Raw genomic sequence first — 20,912 nt, 5'->3', positions numbered from 1 at the left:
TGGCTCATCGATCAATTGAAAACGTGTCCTTGCCTGATAAAATTGTCGATCTCTTGCATTTGATGAGAACGGAACAGTTGCACCACTTTCAAATTCAGGACGATATACTCCCATCAATAACTCCATGTTAGACTGCATTTGTAATCAGATATGATAATATTAGCAAACTAAAGTACACAAAAACATATTTAGATTTATTAACTTAATAACAAGAAAGGTAAACAAATTACTATCGTAGATTCCGGTGTATAGTATGTGTGTTGGTGACTTTCACCAAGCGAGCTCTCTTGTGTATCCAACACGGGCTGACATGAAGGCATTTTAGATGGTAAAAACTAAAAAATAAACCCAAACATAGTATTATTTTTGAAACACTAAATAAGAGTTACCATCCGGAGCCTTACCATCCATACAATCAAGCCAAGTCCTAAACAACCAACTAAACGTCTCTGTATCTTCATTAGACAATAAACCACAACCCAAAAGGATTGATTGTCCATGATGATTAATGCCAACAAAAGGAGCAAAAGGTCGACCGTACCTATTTGTTAAGTAGGTTGTATCAAACGTCACAACGTCGCCAAATTCTTTGTACACCTCCCTACTCCTCCTATCTGCCCAAAACACATTATGTAAGCAACAATCTTCGTCGAAATCCATACTAAAAATAAAACCATTACTCTTCTTTTGCATTGTCAAAAAATACTGTTGAATAGCTAATGCATCTCCTTCTCCAAGACGTATAGATCTCTTCTTTTGAATATAATTTCTGCAATCTCTTTAATTGAATGGGACATTCTCATGTCCACCAGCTGCTACAACATGTTGCTTATAATTACGGCTCAGTTTAATTCCTGCCATATCACTAATTTCCAGTTGTCTTGCCACATGAGCATTAATCTTTCGATTACATCTAAAGTGTCGAACTTTTCCGGGACTAAGAATATGATTGTGCTCTAAAAGAACACTAGTTATTTCGTATTTCCCACGTTCATTCAACTTCGAACAGATTTTGGCTTTACACCCATTTCGACTACTAGGTTGTTGTTCAATAGGATTGCTACCTACTGATTTAGTTGTCCCACTTTTCGCACAAGTCAATGTAATATATCGAACTACCCCTTCTTCTTTTTTAGTTGATCGTTTTCTGAGTGAGAAACCTTCTTTTCGACTATAGGCAAGACAAACGGCATACACTTCATCCAAATTGTTCAACTCCAAACCTATAGTTGGTACTGTAACTTCGCACAAGTCTTCTTTCTGTTTGCCAATGTCATTCTCGGACGTTTTGTCGAAACAATCCACATCCTCACTCTCTGAAGAGTATAACATTTCTACAGCCAACATAAGTATAAGATATGAAAAATACATACATCTTAGCAACAAAACCCAAAGATAATTAAAAACCATCTCCGAAGCAAAACTCAACATGAACCACTACACTTAACAGTGTGGAGACGGTTACCGACAACAGGAAGTTACTCATGGTAGTGTTTTTTTAGCTAAGTCAGACATCTTTTTGTAAGTGTAAACCCAAAGATAATTTAGGTTGACCTAAATGACTTACCAATCCTCTAGCACCTCTTTAAACAAATTTGACTTTCACTCTAAGATTTTAATTTTGTGCATTCTAAGCTTTGCTATTTATGTTAGTAATATTTAAGTAATTAGCTACCCTAGTTAGTACCAGACTTGAACTGATTAGTAAGCAACACCATAAACGATATCTTATTTCAAATTGCAAGATTCAACATTGGTCTCTCTACAACTAACAAAACAAAAAAAATAATAAATTTCAAAGGAAACCATTCCCATCTGCAAGTTCTATTGCACAAAATTAGGGTTCTTCACTTTCAAACCAAAAACGAGCTCCACACCTATAGATTACTAAAAAACGAGCTTATTCAACCATTGTTTATCTCATAAATTTACGCTGGAAATAACCCTAAATCCTGATCACCGAAACAAGTGCACCAGAAATAACACAATGCAAGTAAATACATATCAGGAAAAAGAATTCATCCACTCAAGATTCGATTTTGAATGGATGAACTTACCTGATGATGCCTGTAGTTGGAATCGAGTGAAGAAGCGGTATTTCTCGAGTGATTTTGAAGCAAAACCTAGCTGAAATGGATTGTAGAGTTCAAAATCAAGTTTTGCCCTAGCTTTTAGTTGGAAGAGGGAAAGTGAAAAGTGAAATCCCGTGTTTTGATGTTATGAGTTGAAAAATGACTCAACTCAAAAGGGTTAAAATTTGAGGGACCAAATTGTAAAAATTGTAAAACCACCCTCTTCACGGTGCCAACTCAGGATGCTATGCCCGGTTGGACTGCCAACTCGGCTGGCCGGGATTGGGCCGGGAAAACCGCAGGGCATAGCATCATTTTTTATTAAAAAAAAAGGTATGTGCATCTTTCAGAGCCTCTCTGGCCCTTTCGCAAAGACTTTTTTATGTATCAAGCATTCTACGGCAAGAACTGAAGATACTCACCACTATCTTTTCACTCGGCTATGATGGGTGGGTTTTGTTTTTTCTAGTTAATGGGTAGGTTTTGTTAGATATGATGACAACAAGAAGAAACCATTTTCCCACGTCATCATCTATCCAACAGTCTAAAATTATTTGGACATTCGAGCGGGTACTTAATCGATATAGTGGGTAAGATATAATGAACAACTGGACGGGTAAAAGAGACGAACAGTCGGGTCAACATATTTGTCAGTTGATCGTGGGCGTTACACCGATCACTTCCTCCTTCTTGGACGGTCGGGCGGACATATGCAGAACGCCGAGTAAGTGTCTATGACAGCGTCCGTCCACTTCCCCTTCTCGGACGGTCAGATTTTGTCCGAGTCGGTTATCGGGCGTCCACAGACTCTTGCAGACGCGGGCATTAATGGGCGGATCCAAGTACAGTAAAAAAACCCACCCCTACGACCCTACCCACAACCATGTCTCGCAGGCGGACGGGTTAGGGCTGCCATCCACGGATCCTATCCCTACCCGCGACAATTTCACGAGATTCTTCTCCGTCAAGTTTCAGTCGAGTTTTCAACAGTTCTTCTGTATTTTCTCCAAGGTACTTCTCTCTGGGGAACTCATCTTCTTCCCCGTCAAACTCACGAACTAATCAGTTTCACAACATCACAGGTCTTCTCTCTGCTCTCTCTCTCTCTCTACATCATTGGATTCGATTCAATTTCTTCTCCCATCACTTGGTCTTAAACTTCTGAGTTTGTTAAGGTTATCTTTTAAGGTTATTATGCTTTTATATATCAAGTTAAAAGCATGAGCTGATGAATATGTATAATTACTGAAACCCCTACCTTTTCATGATACACATTACTGAAACACGCACCTTTTATTTATAATTAATGAAACCCCCACCTTTTCATAATACACATCCGAAATGCCCATTGGTTAATCAAGACTAGCCTTTCTGAAACCAAAAAACTGGGCGCCTTCGAGCAAAAACGTAGGGCGCAAATAACCCACACTATCTCTTCTCCATCCCAGCCCCAAACGAATCCAGTTTTTGCTGGTTGTTCGAACCGAGTTTGAAACTCGAAAAGGTGGGCGTTTCAGAGGTTTGAATCTCGGTGGATAATCAAGTTAGGGTTACTCAAGTTTGAGTCTCGAAGGTGCTCTCTCTATCATCTCCATCCCAGCAAAAAACGAGCAGCAATACCAATTATTCAAACCGAGTTTGAATCTCGAAGGTGCTCTCTCCATCTCTCTTGTAATCAACAGGTGCTCTCTCTCTCTCTTGTAATCCATTCAACCTACTCAAACCTCCTGAAATTGATGTGTATTATGAGCTAGGGTAAGGTAATTAGTTTGAAATTGATGAGAAATTGAAATTAGGGTTTAATTTTTTTGAACTAGGGTTTAATTAGGGTCATCAAACTTGATGTGAACACAAACCAACTGAAATCAGGGTTTATGCAAAATTCACATAAAGTTTGTGAAATTGAAATTAGGGTTTTTTGTGGGAAATTTGTTGGTATCCGTGTACCGTTTTTTGGTGGGATCTTGTAATATATCTTGGCCTCGGTACTGTGAACTAGATAGATAGCTCTACGCACACGTAATACCGAACATATGTCGCTTGTTTAATTGAGCTTGAAAAACTTATCGATGTTGCTTGGTATAAGGTGAAAATGTAACTGCGGCCATCATTTTGTCCGTGTTACTATTAGATATATACCCAATGAGCTTGGGGGTTTAGCTTGAACAAGGTTGTGTTTATCTTATTTTAGGTTTATTTTCTAAAGTAATGAATCGAACTGCAAGAAAAAGTTAGCAATGGTTTTAAAGACTGAATCTTGAATTAGTGGTAGAACTTATTTGGTCTATTCATCCAGTAGTTTGATGGAGATTTGAATCTATTTTTGGGAGAGGTGTACTGTTTAGTCCATATAGTTTGGGATTTAGAGAGTTGATAGGATAGCTATTTGATCGTGAAAGATGTCTATACCAGAATCCTGATCCCTGGTATAAAATGTGATTGATAAGAAGTGGGAATCTATCCATGAACCTAGTTCACACAATAGCATAACCAAGAGAATTGTTTCTTTTTTATTTCTTTTTGGAAGCAACAAGATTAGGACCTTGCTCTTCTCAAATGAGAAACACACATGTTACCAACCACCGAAAGTGGGTTTCATACTTAAGAGAAGTCTTGAATCATCTGCATCTTGAGTTTTTGTTGTACTTGGAAATTTAGATATGCTTTCTATTATAGGTAACTTGAGTTTAGTAGTCTGTCTTAGGTTTGTCGTTCTTCGGCAGCAACAGAGAGAAAGTGTCTGAGAGGAGAGAGAAGTGGTGGTTGTAGTCGGAGGTGGTGATGGTGGTGCTGAAGATAGGGTAAATGACAAACATTTTAATTTTGGGGTCTTCAGACAATGTCGATTTTGTTTTAGTATCAGTCGCTGATTTGAAGGACTTAGATTTAAGATACACCATTTATTCTTCTAGCATAAGTACTTGGAATTTAACTCGTAAGATCTTTCCCGAAGTTCTGAGGACTTCGAAATTCTAGTAAAAAGTTCTTAGCCAATAACAGACCATAATTGTTTTAAGTTAAGTGTTGGTTTGTTTTTCCAGGAGGTAATCAGTTCATATCTCTATCAATGACCACAAAAACGCCAACAGAGGTGAAAGTTATGCCTAAATTGGTGAAGTTAGAGAACGGCCTCAAATTAGTAAGTGTTGATCGTAAACTACCCATCAACTTCTTACATTGTGTTATTTCTTTTCCTTATGCTTATTTTTACCAAATAAACTTCGCCAGTCCCGAACCTGAGTCATTCGGCTGAAAACTCGGATCACTTGCCCAACTAACATTGAAGTTATTCTTAGACCTCCTTTGTTACATGAAAACGGTCCGGATGCTGATTTGGTTTCTACATTTGAACTTACTTGGGTGCAACTTATTTTCAGGCTGAATCATGGGTCAATAAAATGAGTGGATCAGCAGATGATGAATCAACTGAATTAGAATTTGTGGGTCGACCCGCCAGGTTAAATTTAGTGATTTTTTTGTATATCAAGAAGTCTTACCTTTTCGTTGTGACAGATTTCTGAAAATATTATCCCTTTGTACGTTCTGAAGGTTGGGCTTAGGAGCAAAAGTTCCAATCCAGTCTAAACTTGGAGCTCCAACAGATCCCATAGAGAAAAGATTATGGGCGAAGTTGGAAGCTGGAAAACGTCGAGCTGCCAAGAAAGTAGAAGAAGAAGTAAACACTTCTGATAGGAAAGATGATGAACAAAGTAGCGATGATGATGATGATGGAGATAGAGGAAGCAGAACCAACGCTTTTACTAAGAAAAGGGCCGGATTTGTTTCCCCGTCTTTACAGACCAAGAAGAAAGGCAGATGATTTTTTTTTTGTGTTTCATGAACAAAAAAAATACGGTGGAAGTTTTCTATATTTGACAGAGAGATCTTTATCGTCTCCTATGAGTTGTGCCTGTATTTTGGTCTTACCATTTTCTTTGCCAATTCTCTCAATGCAAACATGAAAATGAAGAGAACTATTGTTTTCGGTGTTGCTCGAAAAAATTTTGATAGGTCGATCCAGGTGATATAATTTTGTGCCCACTGCCATTAATCATCTTATTGTACGTTCTCCCTTAATCGAAGTTTATTCAGTTTTTAATCCAATCAATCTGATTCAGAAACACAACTTAATGATCAAATATTAGAATTTTCTCTAATGAACAAAGTCATAAACCTGGATACTAACTTTAGGCCTTTTGAATAAAGCAGTGGGTAACTTGGGTATGAGAAAAAGAGAGGTACAATCTCGAAGGGGAGCCCTATGCCTCCAAATTGTATAGAGCTCGGATGGCATTGTTCATCCCTTCATATTTGGAGGGACACTCCCTTTGGTCTAACTTGTTTTTTTAATTGTTTAGCCCATGAAATTTTCTTAGCCTAAATTTATTGTGTTCTTATTTTCTTCATTTTAAGTCTCTTCTCTGTTATGTAATTATTTTTATGTCTTCAATTTTATTTTCTAGATAGCAATTAGGTTTCGTTTCAATTTATATTGTAACTAATAAAAGAAAATGTAATACAGTATTATTTGATGGAGATTAACATAACTATATTATCATTAATAAAAATAAAACAGTACAATTCGAAACAAAGACAAAGTTAACCGACAACTAATGTAATTCTTTAAATCCTCTCTAACAATTTATTCAGAATTCAATAATGCAAAGCATTACCTCTTGTTGCGCATAAATAGTCCATTAAAGCATCTCGTAATGTATAATGAACCTGATTATCTTTAATCTTCTTGTGTCGAGATAAAAATTGTTTAAAACGTTAACGTATTCATATTCTCTACAATTTTAATCCTTTCTCTTACAACTTATTCATCTTCTCTTCAATTTATCTATAAATATATACATACTTTCAATGTTTTAACATATCCATATTCTTTACCCAATTTGACAAATCCAAATATTTCCCACCTCACAAACATGGCGAGTGGAAACAATAAAGTATCTCGTGGTCCTTCATTTTTCACCGATGAAGACATTATTTTATGTAATGCATTGTTGCAAATATCTCAAGATTCAATACAAGGTAACTTACAAAAAAAATGCATTATGGATTCGGGTTTTTTGAGAAAAATATGCCCACCAACTAAGGTGAGCAAATTAGAGTGGCTAAGTCATTCAGTTGTTGATCGGGCGCGATTATGAAACCAATAAATAGATTCAGGGGTTGTGTGCGTCAAGTCGAAAATCGAAATCAAAGTGGTGCCAGTCAGCTAGACAATGTACGTGTTTATATAAGCTTGTCTATTTTCGTAAACATTTATCTCATATATATTGTATTGTATTTATCTTTAACTCTTGCATCTTCTTCAAACCACATAATTACTCAAGCAAGATCCTGAAGAGACAAAAAGATTCTAGTTTGATCATATATAACATATACTTCATAATCAAAATTTTGCCGATCCAAGACAACAAAATTTTATGGGGAATTTTAATGGGTCTGCATCAGAATCACCTACAAAATCATCTAAATCAGAATTGCCTGGTGTAACATTTTCTGTAAACCTTTGTTCAGGCAAAACCCAAACTCCAAGAGGAGTCAAGCAGGTCAATCTAGCCGATCAACAAGAAGAAAGAAGGAAAAGATGAGAAAGAGGATGGATGACTCGAAAAATGATTAAGAAGGAAAAGATGAGAAAGAAGATGGATGACTCGAAAAGTGATTTCATGAACAGATTCCAAGATGGAAGACGTAAACTCGTGCATACAAGTAAAGATTTAAATATATGAAGAGGCCGAAGGCATGTTGTCAATACCGAGGTTAAGTTAATAGAAGCTCCAAATGAACATGGTAAACTCGAGCTTCAAATTATATGCATGTGACCTATATTCTGTAGTCGTCCCGCTTGAACGTCAGTATTATCATCCGAGGAGACAAGAAACCATTGGAAAAATGATTCGAATAAGGGGATACATAAATGGAGATAGATCATGTTATAATTTTGCAACACGAAAAATTGGTTGCTCGAGTGGTTCAAAGTGTTTGACATAAACTTTTAAAATCTAGAGGTCCTAAGTTTGCTTATTACATCTTCATAATGTATCAAAGTTTAACTTAGCCGGTTATCGTGCTTATCGTGCTTGTAACAACTAATGTTGATCTAGATCGTATTCGATTTCTCAAAAAAAAAAAACAAAATTCTACCTTTCTTATTTCCTGAAAGCAAAACAATCCCCCTCTTAATGACGACCCATAATAAACGAGAGGTATGAATACCTACGGTCTGTACAAGTCGTGTTGAAAACAAAGAGAATTAGTAGTACTAATTTCGTCCATAGATTTCAAAAAATGTCTGGATTTTCAGAGAGATATCAGAAACTAAAATTGAGAGAATCTCTCTCTAGGTTTTACGATTACCCATCAGCATGTGACGAACTCAGTTTAATATTGAGGAGGGGTTTTTCAAAGGTCCCCAAGAATCTTCAATCCATCATCTTTGAAGACACTCTTTCTGCTTTTCGCCTCCTCCCCGAGTAAGTACTCTCTTTTGTTATTTTATAGATAGAATTCCAATTCTGGCTTATAATTTAATCCAACTGATGTGGTAGACGAATGGGTATATAGCATATTTGAACTTTGAATCATTAAATTTGTTCAATTGGAAAAGTTTTTGCCTTTCTTTCTGTATTGAAATATCATGTTAACAATGCTTAAAGAGGATTAGAAGCTTATTCCTAGAAGGACGATGTTCGCTCCATGTTAATAGGTTGAGGGGAAGGGAAAAAACTACAGAGAAAGAGTTTCAGGCGAAAAAATGGTTGATTTCGGTTAGACTACTTACATTATAGACTATGTGGTTAATGTTGATGATTAGTCGAGCTAATCATCAATGTCAACAAGGTAAAGGAGGGGCTGGACTCGTAGAAGGCGAGCTTCTATTATTTTTTAGATTGCCAACTAGTCAACGCTAGACGATTAAATAAGGCCAACTAGGGATTAGAGGAAATGGTAATTGATAACTAGGTGAGCTTCGCTTGTGTTCTGGTGTTAATTTTAATATGCAAATCATGTGTTGAATGTTTAATAAACTTCAATTTGCGAAGAGATAAGTAGTGAGATTGAGGACACATGCACTTCTACAATATTGTTCATATCGGCGCCCTGCCTCCCTAATTCTGACTCCTCCGTCATGCCACACTTTTCGGCTTTCGCCCCCTAACGACATAGCTAGTTTGTAGGTCATGCAAATTACGGTCACTGGAGTACTATTTCTTTTTAGTGAACTTGACATGTCAGTGACATCACTTATATTAGATACTTCTCGAAAACACAATAGTTGCACATCTGGATCGTGAAGCGATTTTATATTAGCAATCTTACTTTTAGACTCTTTGACATGGTTTTCTCACCTCACCTGTGGGCTGTGGTTGTCGCGATGCTACAGAGTGCACACAGAAAGAGGAAAAACAGCAGCTACTCGCCTGCTGCAAGCAGCAGTAGTGGCATTACCTAAACAGAAGAAAGTTTTGGCTGTGGCAGAGTTCAAGCACGCTGTAGTTGCACACAGGAGGCGTTGTAAAGCACAAAAAGATGGAGAAGGTATTTCTTGCTACATAATGTTTGTTGTAAAATCTCAGTTGCGTGGTTTGCATTTCTCTATTTTTCTTGTAAATAGGGGATCTTATTTCTGATTAAAAAATTTCGACCTAATAGAAACCCTTTTGGATGAGTGAGAAGGCATTTACCCTACACACATGAGGTTCAGGCTTCAAATTCGCCTCAAAGCACTTTATTTTGATATTATTTCCCCTTCTCAATACTTGGAGTGCACTTGTTAGGACCATGACCATGGTTAATAAAAGTTTGAACTTTCTAAATTATCAACTTGCTTTTGAAGAAAAAACATTAGGGTATATGTTCGTTGGTTATCATGGTTAACTAATTGTAAGTACATTAAAAATCGCGTCTTTCTAACAATAGTTCCATGGACAAATTTTTCTTTTCTACATTTTGTTTTATTGAAATTTTAGGCTAGCCAGGTGTGAACCGTGTGATTTCAAATCCTAGCTCCGCCCTTGAATGCACATATTCTTAGAAATAAATATTCTTATATGGTTTGCGGAAGAACTAGAAATGGTTAAGGATGGTATAGGTGCAAAATATGTTGTGCAAAAGACTACACATCATTTTGAGTTTTTGACCATATTCATTTTTTCGAAAGGCTAATAAGCCTTCTCAGAAGTAATAATTCATTTAGTCTACACAGCTCAGATCATTGGTCCGCTGGTACGTTCTGATACTATTTAACTTACTTAGTCTAAAGGTTATGCAATGGATTTACCACACACAGGCTCTGCATGCATAGTAAGTTCTGCTGTACTGTAAATTTCGAGTTACATGGTACTTTTTTGTCCAAGTGGCAGTCACAAGAAGGAAAAGAAAAAACCGACTTGTTTTTCTTAGTGATGAATGACTGGCTGGTAAGAATTCTTAAATACTGGTTCTAATGTTTTTTCAGGTCCGCCACAACTACCTAAAGATGTTCTTGACCATATCTTCAGTTTCCTCGACATGCAATCTTTGGTTGTTGTTGGTTTAGTGTGTCGGTAAGTTTTCTTTTGTCTGCTTGTTGCATATCATGGATATTAATGCAAAGGAAGTAAGGAAAGATAACATACCTATTTGTGATTCCACAAATTGTGATTTTGAAACTTTGAATTAATTGCATTCAACTATTGATAGAAAAAAGTAATATTAACAAGGGGTGGCTCCATAATTATGAGCCTAAAAACAAAAGTCACATGTTATGTTTCAAAGTGTCCCTGTTTAGCACAAAGTCTTGATAACTCTTAAACTTAGTCCACGATTGAATTCTACTCCAATGAAATATTCCCCCGAGAGCTTCCTCAGAGTGCAGAAGGAGGAGGTAGGAAGACGCATTCTGGGCGAGGAGCTACCACTTATATAATGTCGACTACTACGACTATGACAACACAGAGAGAAAGAGTCGTGTAGCGAGCAGGGAGGGTACAGTCTATTTGATGGCCACTGGGATCAAGACCCTTGTGTCCGTGCCTCTTTTCTGTAATTTCAGACCTTTCCATTGGTCTATACTGTCAACTGCAGATACCTGCATGTACTAACTGATAGACATGGAGGAAGTGGTGAAATAGTTTTATACTTCACTCGTAAAATTGCAATGGAGGGATATGTGGTTAACTGATTCCGCCTCCACCTACTGAACACATGTGCTGTTGGTTATACGACCTCTCTTCCTCAATTCATCCATACTAGGCAACTTTTGTAGTGCTGCTGTAGTTATTATTCTTCAATCTTTCCTTAGTTAGTTTAGCATTAGTTGCTATTTTTTTTTAATTAATTCCGCAATAGGTAATAGCAACACATCATTTAGATGTTATGTTTAGAGGGTTGACACTGTTACTAGCTTTTGGAGATTTTTCATGGAACTTCTGTATAAGGAGATCTAGGGATGAGAAGTTTAAAACTAGAAAGGAATGACAAGATTTTCAAAGAAACAAATATGGATTATTCCATCAAGGAGGATGAGATCAAAGGAATGTTCTATCTTTGGAGTAAAAGAATGTAATTTGTCTTGACAATTTCATTCTCTGATATTGTATTCATTTGGGAGTCTAGCATTTTGTAATTTCCTTTTAACATTTTCCATCCCCTGTGGGGGTTTTATTATTAATTCAAATTATTCAAAAAAAAAAAAAAGAACGGGTAAAATATATATTATCGGCTGAATTTTTGTTCTTTTAGGTGTTTTTTTGGAATCAAGTTATAAAATACTTTTTCGTTAGATTTAAGTCAAAAAGACAAATCAGTTTGTAAACAAGCTTAAAACAATTTTTTGGAAGTAAAAAATATTCGATTTTGAATCTTGCATGTTTCACATTTTGCTTAAGTTGCTTAACTTCTCTCCTCTAAGATCTGTAAGGTTGTTAGGGGCAAAAACTGGGAAGGGGCGGGGGCAAGCGCGCCGGGCACTCTCTACACATATGGGTGTCCACTTATTCTACATTCCAGAGTATAAAATATGACCAATACGTTGTATGTGTTAGTCAAATAAATCAATAAACATTGATATATTTGTGAATGTTTATGCGTATGATTATGTGTATACTTGAACGATCACACCCCAAACTTTTATCTCGACATATAAAAAGGCGCTAAATCAGATTGGTATTACTCGTGTTTAAAGTTTTTGGCTCATAGCATGAAGATTCCTTTTGGTTTCGTCTATTTTTCAGTCAGCCAAATATAGTCTTAATCACTAGCATAAATAAGAGGTCTATTGTCTTAATTCACATTGCGTCGGATACATAAGCATCTAATTTGCCAGGCAACAGTGTATCTGATACTTTCATTCAAAACAGGGTCCATGTTTTGTCTATTGGGTAGCATTCTCTTAAAATGATAATCACGGTTCCGCGGCAGAAAAACACAAAATGTGGTCACTTATGGATTAATTTTGGCTCATTACTAGGATTGCAGATCTTCGTGATGCTCTTGACTCATCATCTACATTATTCTTACAAGGTCTTGGAGTATAGCATCAAATGACAACCAGCTATGGAAGTCACAATACAGCACATATTTTGGAAGCACCCTTGAAAGTACTGCAACATCACGACCAAAGGAAGGAAGCATGAATCAAGAGACCATTTTTGACTGGAGAGAAGCCTTTAGAACTGCCTATTCAGGTTTTGTTCTTAGATGCTTCGTTATTTATTTTTAGTTTTACTTGGAGATTGGCAAAATATTTTACTAGAAACGACTGACGTTAAAATTAAAGGTGCGGGGAATTAAGCCAAACTCCGAAGACCAAATTTTGTGTTGGTTTTGGTTAAAAGACATGCAAATGTAATCTAGACTTAGGCTCCATGTCCGTTGTTTTTTAGGCTTGGACTCTGTTCATTATCTTTTTAGGCTTTGGCTCCTAGCAAACATGCCCAGACCTTTGCACACCTACGCAAACCCGTACGAATGCGCAAAATACGTGTGAGTTTGTATGTAGTCCTCTGCCAACATTACCTAGGGAGCTGAAGCCTCAGAGAAATTGTGGGATCCTTTTGGATGATAGAAAATTTGGCCGATGGAGTTTTGACAAAATTTTCCAGTATGATGAAATCCCATTTAGGGAAGTTGTTTACTTGTTTGAATCTGGATAGATATTTTATATTATCAAGCTTATGCTTACACAATACTTGTTTTTGTATTGGGCAATAGATATGCCAGTTGATCATAATACTTGTAACTGCTAAGGGGGTTATTCAGAAGAATTATGTGTCTAATTACAATTTACTTTATTAATTATCGTTTTTGTCTTCGAGCGTTATCTTCTCCATCTGATTATAGTACCATAATTACCATTAACAAACTCCATGTATTTCTCAGACAAATATCCGAGGGGATTGAGATCAAACAGGGGTTACTGTGGTCTATGTAAATCAATTGTTTGGCTCAGTAATATGAAGTGCACCAACTCCCACCGTGCTTTAAAATCCAAAGACCAGCAAATCAAGCCGACATCATCTTTACAGGTAAGTTCATCTGTTATGTCGTTTGTGTCTTCTATGTTACTAATTTTCTTTATTAGCAATTCCTACATATTAGTGGTGGTATTAACAGTTAAAAGAGTCCTTTGGAATTGTGCTTGCTTGAAGGCTGTGATTAGAGCTCCGCTATTTTTTCGCCCTAGTTGTTTTGTATAGTTCCTATTCTCTTTGTCGAAATTGATGACTTCAGTCCCACCTACCCAGTAATCTAGTAGATTTAGAGGTTTATGGGTCTAGTTGTGACTTAAACTCAAACCTTCACAGCCGTCCACCCTTGTGTATGCCTACCCTGTTGTGAGCCGACTGTGGAGCGGATTCTTAGAAATCACCAGAAATTGTGAAGCAGATTTGAACAACTTATTTCTTTGGTAAGTGGGTGCTTGTCTTTCTTTTCTTGAAAGTCCGATAAGTTAAAATAACAAACTCAAGACTGATCTGTTTTTCTTCAAAATTCAGATTTGCCGTGACATTTCGTCTTAGTAATAGAAGGCAATGGAATTGCCACTCTAGTACTATAAATGTCAGATTTCAAGTGTATTAAGAAATAGACGCCCCATAAGTGTTTAACGGTGAAACTCACTTTGTTTGAGTGGACACATATACATCTCTCCACTGAAGAGACCAGGGTTCGAATCTTAATGTTGTAAACATAAAGTTTTTAACTAGTTAGGCAGTTTCTTGCGAAGTATATTCAATGAGCAACAAGTAGACAGGAAGCTAAAAGTTTATCCACTTCACCATTTTGATGGTTCATTCTCACCTTGGTCTAACCTGTATTATGAGTAAAATTATTTTGTTCTTGTTCACAAGATTATCTGTATTTTGAACTATTTATATTTGTGGCCAGGTTGTTGAATACCTACTTGGGGAATCTTTGTCGGTAACTTCTCCCGATAGTGACAGTGATTCAGATGAAGGATCTGTATACAAGCTATGGGCATATTGAACATATTGGTAGAAAGAATAGTTTGCACACCTGAATCCTTAAGAGATTATCGGTTTCCGACACAGCTTCAACAACCATTTTACTAATTAATGGCAACATTTTAGGAGTTTCACAAAGTATATACTATAATTGTAAGGAAGAATGTTCACTGAAGTTATGAAGCATCATACTTTTTTTTTTTTGTTGAGATTATGAAGCATCATACTCAAGGTCTTATATTCTTTTAAATTTGTACCTACATAAATATTTATGCTAGTATGATGAGAAAACCACATGTTACAAATTATTGATGTTTTGAATAAAAGGACTTATGATTATGATCTAATGAGCTAGAAAAATAGCAAAAAAAAAAGAAAACGACCAAACATTTTAAAATTATCAATAAGGTCATATGATATATAAATAGTAAAGTATATATTCTTGTATAATTTTTTTTTTTTTTTTTTTTGAGCAAAACCATACTTTCATTCATTACTGACAATCACAAAGTTACATGGTAGATAATTGTTATTCCTCCCATCTGAAAACTTCATGAGAGTTACATAAGATAAGTTCATAGGACTTTCGAATGCAAAGTGCCCCATGAAGGGAAATAAATTGACACGACACTGACTCAAAGAAAAGACTCTAAAGGCCGATAGAAGGAGATCCTGAAGATCTGAGAATTAAAGACCCTTAAAGGTGGACAAAATAAAATTCATAATACAAATAAAATTGAAAATTAGAAGTAGTATTATGATGATACTAGTATTAATAGCAATCAGTTTAACAAAAAAAAAATAGTATTAATAGCAATCCGATGAAGAGATAACTTAGTCAATTCCCAAAGTAGTATTATGATGATACTAGTATTAATAGCAATCCGATGAAGAGATAACTTAGTCAATTCCCGTCGTTTGATTTAATTCTTCTAATCCAGATCTTCGTTGTGAACATGTATGAACTATATCCGAAATCCATCTTCTCTTCTTCACTAATCACAACCATGTATAGATCGACTATGAAGACTTCAAAAACCATCCTTGAATCCATTTTTAGAGTGGGAAATTCTCATCAAATCTGTCTTTGAATCTTCTTCAAAACCGTCTTTATGCCGTGGCGAAACCACCCGATGATGAAATCGTTGTTTCATATAATTTTATTTTCATTTGATATCGGGTTGCAGTGAACATTCTACAATATTAAGAATAAGACTTTTATTATCATTCCCACAAGAATTACTTTTTTTCATTATATATTTACATATATTTTTTTTCATTTGATGTCGAGTTGTAGTGAACATTATACAATATTAAGAATAAAATTTTTCATTATCATTCCGACAAGAATTACTTTCAATAGTTCTTTAAAGAAAAAAACTCTGAGAAAATGACGTGTTTTTCATTATCTTTAAAGTTGTTTTGCTTACTTATGAGACACGATAATTTTTGTAATGAATTATCTAGTTACTTTAAAGATCTATTAAGACGTGATTTCTATTGTAATAATTAGAGATATTTCAAAAGGACTTGATATACCTTTATTTATGTTGCGCCACATCATCTTAAATATCTAAATTTAGTTTTACATTGGAGAATTTTTTTTTGGAGAAAACTTTAAAAATCTTATATAGCACTTAGCATGTTTGGTAGTGAAGAATGGTTTGGGAATTGAATGTGATTCTTGGGAATCACAATCTTGATTATTGTTTGGCTCACGCGATTATATGAGTAACACTTAGGGGTGGGAATCGGGCGGGTTCAGTCGGGCTCGGATTCTTTGTGCGCAGGTTCGGGCGGATCGGGTTTCATTGTATTGTGTCCGATCGGGCCTAGCGGGCCAGACACATATACATTATAAGTGCTCGCGACCCGTTTTTGCCCGAGAACCCGATCGGGCTCTAACGGGCTCGGGCGGACGGATCACGACCTTTTTCAACAAAAAAAAGTATATACAAAAAATTAATTAAAAAGAATTACATACACATCTATTGATATTTTTCTTTTAGAACTTTTTTAGGGTTTTTTACTCATCAGACATCATCATCAAGCTGAGCAAAGAAAAATTACACACACATCTCTCTAAAAAAAAATTACATAAACAAAAAAAAAATAAAGAATTCTCGGATTCCAAGAATCAAATCTCATGTTATTTCTTTTCTATATGGCTTTTATAGAAAAAAGATAGAGAAATAGAAAGACGACATAGAGAACAAAGAGATAGATAACAGATCTGACATAAAAAATACACAAATCACCGAAATTGCGTTGTAAATCAATGATTTGTATACCACAAAAATCAAAATATGATCCAGAGCAGTAAGTATCAACGAGTGTCTCTATAAACTGATGATCATTGAGAAAATGATATGGTGCCGAACTGGAGCCATGACAATCTTCTCCATCATAATCACGAACTTTTGTGAAACTCTTCTCCTTTGAATCATAAGATATTATTGCCTTATTACTTGACATGTGCAGCACTAGCCTTCCCAAACCATCATCTTTTTCTTCAATCACAAGTAATATAGAAAACTGCAAACGAACATCATCCTGATTCGAAACATTAAAAGTGACACCCAAATTTCCAATCATAAATTCGTCAAGATAAACTTGGTATTTAATACATGATTTTATAGAAAACAAGATAGAGAGAGAAATAAAAAAAATGAACAACAAAAAAATAAGATTTCAGAGAAACCAATGGTATTTTTCTTCATCTAACCTATACCATCAATTTGTCTTTTGAGAACTTGGAAGACTCTCTCTGGATATTTTTCTTCATCTAACCTAGAAAACAAGATAGAGAGAGAAATAAAAAAATGCACAACAAACAAATAAGATTTCAGAATCAATAGTATTTTTCTTCATCTAACCTATACCATCAATCTATCTTTTGAGAAGACAAATTAGATTCGGAGTTCGAGAGGAAAAAAAGAGAGATTTGAGATAAGGAGAAATCAACAACACTGAAGAGGTAAGAAGAGTAAAAAACCTTTATGTGATGGAAAAACCTGTGTGAGAGAGAGAAAGAAAAAATTGTCGAGGTAGAGAGTATGTAATTTGTTACTTGTTAGGAAGAAAGCTATGAACTAATAACACGAATTTGATTAATTTATGAGTAAATTTGGTCCCTAGGCCAGATCTTGATTTAAAGTTCTTAATTTTTAATAAAAAATGAATAATACGTTCTTTTAAAGTTCTTGAAAAAGATCTGAACTGATAACACGAAGTTTTAAAGTTCTTAAGTAAAGGTCTGAACCAATAACACGAAACTTTGAAACTCTTAAAAAAGATCTGAAAAAATTTCTGAACGGATAACCTCCACTTAGAGATCTCAATTTTTTTTTCAGGAGCTTAGAGATCTCAATTGGAGATAAAAAATTTTAGAGTGTCTTTATGTTGCCCTTAAAAAAGAAAATTTTCATTAATACTTGACAACGGGGACTTTTATGGTGTGTTTGGATGGCGGAATCATGAATCCGCGGATCATGAGTCCTTGAGATGCATGATTCCACGGATTCGTGAATCCAAGTAATATTTTTTGGTTTCTTTGACAACTAAGAATCCTATGATTTATTATTATTTGAATATTTTTAAACGTCTTTAGAAAAAAAATATGATTTTTGAAAAAAACAATGATTTTGAAAAAAAAAAAAAATTTTTGAAAAAAATAATGATTTTGAAATAAAATAATGATTTTGTAGAAGGAAATATTTTTTTGTTGATTTTAAGTTTGAAATTTAGGTTCATTAATCCAAAATCCTAGGGGGTAGGGTGAGATTTTGGTCCAATACAAATTTTGGAATAAGGAATCCTTAGGATTCAAGAATCCTAGGATTCCTGGTAGCCAAACAAACCAAAGATTCATAATTCCTACCAAATTTCACTTTTGATAGGAATCCTACCTAGGAATCCTGCAACCGAACACACCATTAGAGTTTTTGTTAGAGTGTGTCCCATTAGAGATTTTCTAAGTAAAAGAGTATATAACACTCTATTTTTTTTTTTTGTTGAAGGGAATATATTAATATTAAAAGTCTATTACAATACAGTAAGAAGAAAAATACAAATACAATAAGAAAAGTAGTACAACAAAATATCAGAAGTGAAGAAATGCATCATATAACTTCGGCTTGTAGGGCAGTCTCCATTCTGTAGCTTGCAAGGCTGGCAACTCTTCTTGATCGAGATATAATCTTTAATGTTGAGAGTCCGTCTGGTATCTATGAAGATGAAGCTCGTATCTAACTTCGTGTAACACTTACGATGGATAAAACAAACACCCAACATTTCCGGAAGAAACGAGGGTGTCTGCAAGATGGAATCATATGATGATTCCTGGGTATCCCGCCAGTATTCTCCATGTACAGAGACCATATCCGATCGAATTCTACAATGTAGAAATAGTTCAGACACCTGGGAAATGGGATCGCCGTCATAGCCCGAGTAAGAATACCCTGCTACTTCGACAAGAGATCGCAATAAAATTGCGTCAAAGGGTGGAAGTGAACATGTTACAGAACTTGGAATTAGAGTTAAATCTATAAGATCACCAAATACACATGAATTCAACAAAAAGTGAGCTGCAAGATGGGTAACATAGACTTTACTACGGAGATGGATATAGAAATACGAAGTGTAATGCCGACCGGGGTCGAAAGGTAAGTTAATACTTATATTAAATCTCTTATAGGATAAACGGTACGAACTCATGAGCCACAAAGTTAATCGATGGATCCAAACTGTCCTAATTTGATTCCAGGAGGTGAAAGCTATTTGGGTGCAGTAATGGAGGGTGATAGGATGAGATCGAGGGTTGAAATTAAATTCAGTAGAGATTGAAGAGATGTGTGAATCTAGGGTTAGTTCATCGTTTATCATGAAAGCGATGAAAATAACTACCATTAGATGAGCACGAAGCTCGACCTCTAACGATGCACAGCTAATCACAAAAAGAGGAATTAACATAGACATGCAAGACAAATATAATGTGTATCTATAGGTCAGTATAGATGTGTTAAAAGGTTGTAAGAGAAATACTACAAAAAGATAACTAGAAGAGGCGATTGGTCTCTAATGGCTTAAGATGATCAAAAGCCTGATCTGAGAAAATCATATCTATGGTTCGTCTAGATTAAACGGAGAAAGAAGATAGAAATTACAAAGACAATAAAATTAAAAGAGATAAGATTCAAAAGGACTTCCCTCTGGTAGAAAACTAAGATCTGAAGAGGATAGCCAGGTGATTCTATTCATGAATATTCACTGCATCTTTAGATCCTTTTAGGCTTTGCATCTTCTCTAGTTGTTAGGATTAGTCTATGCTGAATCGCTCCTAGGGTTACTGGAAATAGAATGAAGATGAAGAAACCCTAGGTGAAGTTATTGAAACCTATCTTTTCTTATGATAGATTCTTTGAGATTTGTAGGGAATTGATTTTGATTGTGGTTGTAATTTCCTGCTGTCCAAACCGAAATTTCTCGAAGTAGATCAAGAAGCTTCAGAAATTAGGGTTACGATTTGGGGAAAAAGGAGAAAAGGGAATCGCAGTGCTGACGTCACTCGACACCTTCTCTCTCCTCAAAAACCCATGACACTTGATCTGAAAGGACTTTTTCTTGAGTATATAACACTCTAACAAAAAAAAAATTTACATTCCCCTTCTTATGCTGCAAATCAAACAACAAGTTAGGAAGGAACCGAATTCCTATTTTTGGTTGTTTCGAGAGATCACATTATGGAAATGTGATTCTACTAATCACATTATGGAAATCGACCAAACATGGCCTTAAGCAAAAAGAACGTCTTTTACTTAAATAAAGGCCAGCGCTTTGGGGAAAGCAAAATAGTTTCCGGGGTGTGAAGACTTGGTCAAAAATTGGTCAATTTTGTTTGACAATTTTATTTAGGGGAAAGCAAAATAACTTCTCCACCTCAGCTCTCTCTCTCTCCACCTCACTTCTCTCTCTCTGCCACCTCATCGTCTTCACCGGTGAAGGTCACCGGCCGACCAATTTCTGGCCGGCGACCTTCAACCATAAATTTTTTTTTTCCTTCTCTCTCTAGATCTGGAGAGAGGAGACCTCCATTGGAGAGAGGAGACCTCCAATTTCCTTCTGATCTAGAGAGAGGAGACCTCCAATGGAGGTCTGGAACAGACCCATTGAAGTTCTGTTCCGACCTCCAATGGAGGTCTGCGAATAGACCTTCAAAAAGGTTTGTTCGCAGACCTCCATTGGAGGTCCGAGCAGACCTTCAATGGGTCTGTTCGGACCTCCAATGGAGGTCTCCTCTCTAGATCAGATCTAGAGAGAGAAGGAAAAAAAAAAATTTATGGTTGAAGGTCGCCGGCCGGAAATTGGCTGGCCGGCGACC

General features: G+C 35.8%; 3 protein-coding genes across 4 annotated transcripts; 2 read left to right on the top strand and 1 right to left on the bottom strand.

Annotated features, from left to right (window-relative positions):
* Nucleotides 1-780: 780 nt before the first annotated feature.
* On the bottom strand, nucleotides 781-1,332 carry LOC147544702 (protein FAR1-RELATED SEQUENCE 5-like). The gene has a single exon (XM_086635753.1). It carries the CDS (start codon nucleotides 1,330-1,332, stop codon nucleotides 781-783), a length of 552 nt encoding a protein of 183 aa, XP_086491879.1.
* Nucleotides 1,333-3,458: 2,126 nt separating this feature from the next.
* LOC147544701 (uncharacterized) lies at nucleotides 3,459-5,987 on the top strand. 2 transcript variants are annotated; one of them, XM_086637494.1, is made up of 4 exons: nucleotides 3,459-3,754; nucleotides 5,114-5,211; nucleotides 5,450-5,529; nucleotides 5,622-5,987. In XM_086637494.1, exons 2-4 carry the CDS (start codon nucleotides 5,140-5,142, stop codon nucleotides 5,890-5,892), a joined length of 423 nt encoding a protein of 140 aa, XP_086493620.1. In that variant the 5' UTR covers nucleotides 3,459-3,754; nucleotides 5,114-5,139; the 3' UTR covers nucleotides 5,893-5,987. The 2 variants fall into 2 exon arrangements, with proteins under 2 accessions (XP_086493620.1, XP_086493621.1); XM_086637495.1 differs by having other exon boundaries at nucleotides 3,470-3,723.
* A 2,197-nt stretch (nucleotides 5,988-8,184) lies between these two features.
* LOC147544700 (F-box family protein) lies at nucleotides 8,185-14,870 on the top strand. Its single transcript, XM_086636110.1, has 6 exons — nucleotides 8,185-8,560; nucleotides 9,472-9,626; nucleotides 10,546-10,633; nucleotides 12,591-12,754; nucleotides 13,449-13,594; nucleotides 14,457-14,870. The coding sequence occupies exons 1-6, from the start codon at nucleotides 8,376-8,378 to the stop codon at nucleotides 14,553-14,555; spliced, it is 837 nt and encodes a 278-aa protein (XP_086492236.1). The 5' UTR covers nucleotides 8,185-8,375; the 3' UTR covers nucleotides 14,556-14,870.
* Nucleotides 14,871-20,912: the final 6,042 nt, after the last annotated feature.

This window comes from Eschscholzia californica, unplaced genomic scaffold (genome assembly GCF_041429995.1).
Source record: "Eschscholzia californica isolate CP2 unplaced genomic scaffold, dmEscCali1.0.p SCAF_4, whole genome shotgun sequence".
Taxonomy (NCBI): Eukaryota; Viridiplantae; Streptophyta; class Magnoliopsida; order Ranunculales; family Papaveraceae; genus Eschscholzia; species Eschscholzia californica.
This window is presented reverse-complemented; position numbering and strand designations above follow the sequence as displayed.

Excerpts from the sequence above, each read along its gene's own strand:
- LOC147544700 (XM_086636110.1), top strand. The coding sequence starts at position 8,376 with ATGTCTGGATTTTCAGAGAGATATCAGAAACTAAAATTGAGAGAATCT. Across the intron at positions 10,634-12,590 it reads GTTGTTGGTTTAGTGTGTCG|GTCTTGGAGTATAGCATCAA; the intron begins GTAAGTTTTCTT and ends TATTCTTACAAG. Across the intron at positions 12,755-13,448 it reads CTTTAGAACTGCCTATTCAG|ACAAATATCCGAGGGGATTG; the intron begins GTTTTGTTCTTA and ends TGTATTTCTCAG.
- LOC147544702 (XM_086635753.1), bottom strand. The coding sequence starts at position 1,332 with ATGTTATACTCTTCAGAGAGTGAGGATGTGGATTGTTTCGACAAAACG.
- LOC147544701 (XM_086637494.1), top strand. The coding sequence starts at position 5,140 with ATGACCACAAAAACGCCAACAGAGGTGAAAGTTATGCCTAAATTGGTG. Across the intron at positions 5,212-5,449 it reads TAGAGAACGGCCTCAAATTA|GCTGAATCATGGGTCAATAA; the intron begins GTAAGTGTTGAT and ends ACTTATTTTCAG. Across the intron at positions 5,530-5,621 it reads TTTGTGGGTCGACCCGCCAG|GTTGGGCTTAGGAGCAAAAG; the intron begins GTTAAATTTAGT and ends TACGTTCTGAAG.